The sequence below is a fragment of the Petromyzon marinus genome, chromosome 57 (genome assembly GCF_048934315.1).
Source record: "Petromyzon marinus isolate PM22_M1 ecotype Great Lakes invasive population chromosome 57, UKy_Petmar_22M1.pri1.0, whole genome shotgun sequence".
NCBI classification, from domain to species: domain Eukaryota; kingdom Metazoa; phylum Chordata; class Hyperoartia; order Petromyzontiformes; family Petromyzontidae; genus Petromyzon; species Petromyzon marinus.
The window spans coordinates 10,563,489-10,570,446 of NC_133723.1; the positions used below are offsets into that span (position 1 = coordinate 10,563,489).

General features: G+C 62.0%; 1 protein-coding gene across 1 annotated transcript; it reads left to right on the forward strand.

Annotated features, from left to right (window-relative positions):
• The first annotated feature begins 1,228 nt into the window (after positions 1 to 1,228).
• LOC116954894 (H(+)/Cl(-) exchange transporter 6-like) lies at positions 1,229 to 6,536 on the forward strand. The gene is made up of 2 exons (XM_032975706.2): positions 1,229 to 2,042; positions 4,259 to 6,536. Exons 1-2 carry the CDS (start codon positions 1,251 to 1,253, stop codon positions 6,434 to 6,436), a joined length of 2,970 nt encoding a protein of 989 aa, XP_032831597.1. The 5' UTR covers positions 1,229 to 1,250; the 3' UTR covers positions 6,437 to 6,536.
• The last annotated feature ends 422 nt before the right edge of the window (positions 6,537 to 6,958 follow it).

Sequence of the window (6,958 nt, forward strand, 5' to 3'; positions counted from 1 at the left end):
CATCATACACTCACGCTACTACTGACTCACACATCATACACTGACTCACTCATCATACACTGACTCACACATCATACGCTGACTCGCACATCATACACTCACGCTACTACTGACTCACACATCATACACTAGCTCACACATCATACACTGACTCACTCATCATACACTGACTCACATATACGCTGACTCGCACATCATACACTCACGCTGCTGACTCACTCATCATACACTGACTCATACGCTGACTCACTCATCGTGCGCTGACACACATCATACACTGACTCACACATCATACACTCACGCTACTGCTGACTCACTCACACATCATACACTGGGAGTGTCGTGCTGCCAGCTATGGCTGCAGGTTTTGTCGTGCGTGTTATGTATATCGTTTATTGTAAAATTTACGTGTTAAAGCCTACGTGTTAAACTGTTGTTACATTGTTTTTATAGCTTTATTTTGGTGATTCGAAAACATGGTAAATCTAAATTGTCTTATGGTTGTTGTTGGCTTGCACCACATTGTGATTTTTGCACACAGCGTTTATTTAGTTTTTTTTGTGTGTGGAATATTTGCTGGTTTATTCCAGGATGTTTCTGTTACGCGTCGTCGCTTTAAGATGTTCTGTGTTCATATTGTGTTTGTTGCGGTTGCACCCGACTTAAGAGCCGCATGGCTCACAGGGCTATACCTAATAAATGAAACTTGGTGAACTAACGTGCATGATGACGTCATCCTGAACGTCCTGCGGTCTTTTATGACGGATTCTGGCTTAGCAATCATTGGAAGGATTTGATGATACACCATTTCGGGTCTTAATTGATTGTTCACGCTCAAGGTGGCTTTCAGACCACATCCATTATTTTCGTCTCCCCCCCTCCTCTTTTCCGAACATAGATGGACTCGTCCATCGCTCTCCGTGGTGCTAACGTTAAACAAAAAACGCCACTTCTTTTTCAAATTGTCTTGCTGTGATTTTCACACCTGATGATGATTGCTTGTGTTGCAGTAGAATCGTCGTGAGAATTTTATAGTTTTATATTTTTATTTCATTGTTTCCCTTCTACGTGACTTTACCGAAAGAGCCAAGAATATGGGAGGGGGGTGGTTGATGTGCGCGCGATGACGTCATCAGCACCGCAGACGGTCGCGCGACCTGCGTCTGACGTCACCACGCACGCCGCACAACGCAGACTCGGCGGCGCGACGTCATCGCGTAGCCCCTCCCCCTCCCATAGCAACAAGAAAGATGGAGCGGGCGGGCCGTGATGGCGGCGGCGTGGACATTGACAGCGGCGCTCACGGCTTCTGCTTCAGCTGCTGCTGCGGCTGCTGCGGGGACTCTCAGGGCGGCTCGCAAGCAGCGCGCACCCCCGAGGAGCTCGCGGAGCTGTGCGACGACGAGGAGGAGGAGGAGGCGGCGGCGAGCGGCTACGGTGACGGCGGTCGCGTGCGCGGAGGCGCCGCCGTTGGGAGCCTGGAGCGGCGGGACCCGTGGCCCAGCGCCCTGCAGGCCGAGCACGAGGAGCGTGACGACGAGGCGGGTGACGACGACGACGACGAGGAGGAGGAGGACGAAGGGGAGGACGAGGGGCTGACGAAGGGCAGGCCGCGGGGCAGCGGCGGCAGCAGCGGCAGCAGGAGACGGCGGCGCCTGTACCGCGCGTGGCTCACGCGGGCCGCTCACGGCCTCTCCTTCCTGCTGCTGGGCGTCGCCGTCGCTGCGGCCGCCCTGCTGCTCGTCTGGCTCCCCGCGCGCCTCGCCTGGGCCCTGCCCGCCGCCGCACTCGACGGCGCCCTGCGCTGGAGCGAGGAGCGCCGAGCCCTCGCGCTGCTGCTGCTGCTGGGCGCCGCGGTGCGGGGCGCCCTGGCGCTGGGCGCGGCCCTCGCGGGCGCGGCCGTCGGCTCTGGGCAGCAGGGGGAGGAGGAGGAGGCGGCGTGGCTGCTGAGGGACGGGGTCCGAGATGCAGCCGCGTGGACGCGCGGTGCCGTGGCGGTCAGAGGGCTCGGAGCGGCGTGCGCGGCTGCCGGGGGCCTCGTGGTGCGTCTTGGTGGTGGTAGTGGGGAGGAGGAGGAGGGGTGGAAACAACAGCGCCACTGGGGAGACAAAGGTGGCCGGGCGTGGTGCTGGCCACCCACCCCCTCGTGTGCCGTGCCGGCCTTCGTAGCTGCTGCTGCTGCTTGCTAGCGGCACTTGGCCCCAACACGTTCTTAGCAGCCAAATACTCGGGATCGAACCCACGGCCTCCTGTATACCCGGCGAGATTGTTGTCTCTGACGCTGATAGCATAGATGGAAGAAAGTTATTTTCTTTTCATTTATATTTTTGCAATCCTGCACATCCCGGCATTAGTCGTTTCCACTTTCCTCTCTGTCTTGTGCCATTGTGGTCACGTGGTGGTCACGTGGTGGTCACTTCTCTCTGTCTTGTGCCATTGTGGTCGCGAGGTGGTCACGTGGTGGTCACTTCTCTGTCTTGTGCAAATGTGATCACGTGGTGGTCACTTCTCTCTGTCTTGTGCAAATGTGATCACGTGGTGGTCACTTCTCTCTGTCTTGTGGTGCCAATGTGATCACGTGGTGGTCACTTCTCTCTGTCGTGTGCCAATGTGATCACGTGGTGGTCACTTATCTCTGTCTTGTGGCGCCAATGTGATCACGTGATGTCAATATGATCACGTGGTGTCTACGTCTCTCTGTCTTGTGGTGCAAATGTGATCACGTGGTGTCTACGGCTCTGTCTTGTGGTGCCAATGTGATCACGTGGTGGCCACTTCTCTCTGTCTTGTGGTGCCAATGTGATCACGTGGTGTCTACGTCTCTCTGTCTTGTGGTGCCAATGTGATCACGTGGTGTCTACGTCTCTGTCTTGTGGTGCCAATGTGATCACGTGGTGGCCACTTCTCTCTGTCTTGTGGTACCAATATGATCACGTGGTGTCTACGTCTCTCTGTCTTGTGGTGCCAATGTGATCACGTGGTGTCTACGTCTCTGTCTTGTAGTGCCAATGTGATCACGTGGTGTCTACGTCTCTCTGTCTTGTGGTGCCAATGTGATCACGTGGTGGCCACTTCTCTCTGTCTTGTAGTGCCAATGTGATCACGTGGTGTCTACGTCTCTCTGCCTTGTGCCAATGTGATCACGTGGTGTCTACGTCTCTCTGTCTTGTAGTGCCAATGTGATCACGTGGTGTCTACGTCTCTCTGCCTTGTGGTGCCAATGTGATCACGTGGTGTCTACGTCTCTGTCTTGTCGTGCCAATGTAGTCACGTGGTGGCCACTTCTCTCTGTCTTGTGGTGCCAATGTGATCACGTGGTGTCTACGTCTCTCTGTCTTGTGGTGCCAATGTGATCACGTGGTGTCTACGTCTCTCTGTCTTGTGGTGCCAATGTGATCACGTGGTGGCCACTTCTCTCTGGCACCAATCTCTCACGACGGCATCCTACTCAGGACAATCTCTCTTCGGTCTTCCTCTCTTTCCGCTTCCGTTTGTCCCGAACAACAACAACAACACTTTTACTGTTCCTGTTGGTGTCCATCCCACTACAAACGTGTGTCCACATAGTGCCCAGTTGCATTCTCACCACTGCCCTGCATCATCATCATCATCAGGTCTTCTTCTTTGACATGCAACATTTTCCCTGCTTCTACATTGGTCACTCACTCCTTTGGGTCCAGCTTAGATAGCAGCAGCAGCATTCTCCAGCAGCGATACATTTCGAGTGCAAATGTCTGACATCTCTGTCAGTCTTTTTCAATGTCAAAATCTAAGCAGCAGGAGTCATAAATGACACCAACGACGCGGTCTATCGTAGTCTTTAATCTTTGCACGGCCACTGATAACAATGCTGATGTGTAACGTGCACAGTTTCACTTTCCCAAATGCAGCGACCCAGAGATTCTGCAGAGCAACAACTACAATGCACATTAAAATAACGAGAAGACATACCGCGTCAGGAGCAGTAGCGGAGTGAGTGCATCGCTGTGAAGATGTCTCCGTATTTGTGGATTGGTTCTTGCATTACGTTGTACTCCGGTCTCTGTTCTGGATGACCACGGTCGCACACCGCTACTGGATAGAGTTTTTTAATTTGTGCATCAGGTATCATCTGCTGCTGATGCCTTGCTCTGCGCAGCGGGATGCAGTTTAGGGTGGACCGTGAGCTTCGTGGGTTCTGATGTTTGCGAGGTCGCTTGAACTCCGATCACCTCTCCCTGTTCCTAATCAACCTCCGTGACGAATCCCCCTTGGGCAGGTGGGCATCGAAGCCCCCATGCTGCACGTGGGGACGGCGCTGGGTCTGTGGCTGCCCTCTCTGCTCTGCCCGGCGCTGTCCCGCGCCGGCCTGCGCCCGGCGGCCCTCTGCACGGCGCGCGGGCGCCGCTGCCTCGCGGCCGCCGGCTCGGCCGCCGGCATGGCGCTGGCCTTCGGCGCTCCCCTCGCCGGCGCCGTCTTCGGCCTCCAGAACGCGGGGCCCGGCGCCCTGGCCGACCCGGGCGTCGCCTTCCCGGTTCTGCTCAGCTCCGTCGCCGCCTCCCTCGCCTTCTCGGCGCTCTCCTCCGCCGCGCTGACGCTGTCCGGCGCCGGCGGCGCCGGCTCTCCTCCGTGGCCCGTGGGAATGCTCGACCTGGCCGGCGAATCTGGCGGGCGTCCCGCGGGCGGCGCCGACCCCTGGGCGCTGCTGCTGGCGACGATGGCGCTGGGCGTGGTGGGCGGAGTCCACGCGGCCGGGCACCGGCGCCTGCGGGCGCGGCTGTCCCGCTACCGCGCGCGCCACGTCTTCGCCAAGCCGCCGTGCGCCGGCGCCCTCGAGGCGCTGCTCGTCTCGCTCGCCGGGAGCTGCGCCGCCTTCCTCGCCGCCGCCACCCTCGGCTCGTGCCGCGCCGGAGGCGCCGCGGGCAACGTGACGACGGCGAGTCCCCGCGATCCGCGCGTCCTCCTGCCGTCGCTGCTCTGTCCCAACGGCACCGCCAACGACCTCGCGCAGCTGCTGCTGTCGGCGCCCGAAGCGGCGCTCGGCGGCCTCCTGGGACCTGGCGCGGCGCCGTCGCCGCGCTCGCTGCTGCTGGCGCTGGGCTGCGTCGCGCCGCTCTCGCTCTGGGCCTCGGGGCTGCGGGCACCCGGCGGCGTCTTCGCCCCGCAGCTGCTGGTGGGCGCCGTCTACGGCCGCCTGGCCGCGTGGCTCCTTCGGCGCTGGCAGCCACGGCGGTGGCCGCCTCCGCGGCGGGACAAGCTGGCGCTGGTGGGGGCGGCGGCCGTGCTGGGCGGCGTGGTGCGCTGGCCCCCGGTGCTGGCGCTCGCGCTGGCGGAGGCGAGCGGCGCGGACGCGGAGGGCTCTGCGGCCGCGCTGCTGGCGCTGCTGCTGTCGGGCTGGCTGGCCGGCGCGTGGTCGCGGGAGCCGGCGCGCGCCGCCGCGGCGCTGCGCGGCCTCCCGCTGCTCCCCGCCGACTCGGTCGAGCCGCTGCCGCCGCCGGCGCCGGGCCAGCGTTGCCTGCGCCTGCTGCTCGCGTGCGACGTGATGGAGCCCGAGCTGGTGTACGTGTACCCACACACGCGCGTCCAGTCGCTGGTGAGCGTGCTGCGCGCGCGCCGCCACCACGCCTTCCCTGTCGTCACCGAGGCCGCCGGCGCCGGCCACGGCGGCGCCGGCGCCGGCAACGCGGCGCTGCTGGCTGCGAACGGCGCGTTCCACCGCGCCGCGCTGGCCGTGACGCGCGCAAACGAGTACCGGCGCCGCAGCCGCTCGATGCGCTCGTACCCGTCGGCCGAGCTGCAGCGGGCGCCGGGCGCCGGGCGTGCCGGCGCGCCGGAGCGGCGCCGGCACGCCGGCGGCGGCGACGACGGCGGCGACGACGACGGCGAGGGGGGGGAGCCGTCGCCCGCTTGCGAGTACCTCGCCAGCGTCCTGCGACCGGGGGTGGAACCGTACCCGAACCTGCAGCCGGGCTGGGCGAGCGGGGACGCCGGCGACCCCGGCCGAGCGGCGGACGCGGGCCTCCCCGGCGAGTGGACGCTGGCCCAGCGCCTGCGGCCGCTCACCTACCACGGCATGGTGTCGCGCTCGCGCCTCGCGGCCCTGCTGGCGCGAGGCGCGTGGCACGAGGAGGGGCGGGCGCCGGCGCGGCAGCCGCGCGTGGGAGCGGCGACGCTGGCGGAGGCGGAGCGGCGCGGCCTGGACGTGGGAGACCTGGAGCTGGCGCTGCTGGAGCCGCGCGCCGTCGTGGACGTGACGCCGTACGTGGACGCCGGCGCCCCCGCGGTGAACGCCCGCGCCAGCGCCGGCGAGGCCCTGCGCGTCATGGTGGCGCTGCAGGCGCGCCAGCTCGCCGTGCTCAACGCGGCGGGCCACGTGGTGGGCGTGGTGACGCGCCACGAGCTGACGCCCGAGGCGCTGCGGCGCAGCCTGCGGCGCAAGCGCATGGCGCGCCCGTGAAGGAGGAGGCGGCGCCCCCGCAAACCTCTCGACCCCCACCCCCCCCCCTCACCGTGAGACGAACTTTGAACCCGTCCTTGAGAAGCTGCCGCCCACCCTCCTCGAGACATGTTGAGAATCGTCGTCAGAATCTTTATTTGTTCCGGAGGAATCCGACGAGCCATGAAGCACGGTTATTCGGATGGCCACGTGACCTCGTATGTCGTCTGCACAGACGTTAGGATGCCACATGACGTCCTGTCACGTGTATGTACGTGTGTATGTTGAACTTATTTTGCGCCGTACGTAGGCAACCGTGCGAATAATCGAAGGTGCGGAGGAAAGGACAACAAACTTGGCGCAAAGAACAGTTCTCAAGAGGTGAGCTTGTCAGTCTAGATGATGATTTCAAAGTGCGTGAAAGCTCCCAGTGGCTTCCTAATATCGGAAGGAGGAGCGTTCCAGACTGCGGAACAGAAGCGCGCGTTAGTTCGGACGTTGTGATGTCATGTTGTGATGTCATGTTGTGATGTCATGTTGTGA

Excerpts from the sequence above, each read along its gene's own strand:
- LOC116954894 (XM_032975706.2), top strand. The coding sequence starts at position 1,251 with ATGGAGCGGGCGGGCCGTGATGGCGGCGGCGTGGACATTGACAGCGGC. Across the intron at positions 2,043-4,258 it reads CGGCTGCCGGGGGCCTCGTG|GTGGGCATCGAAGCCCCCAT; the intron begins GTGCGTCTTGGT and ends CCCCTTGGGCAG.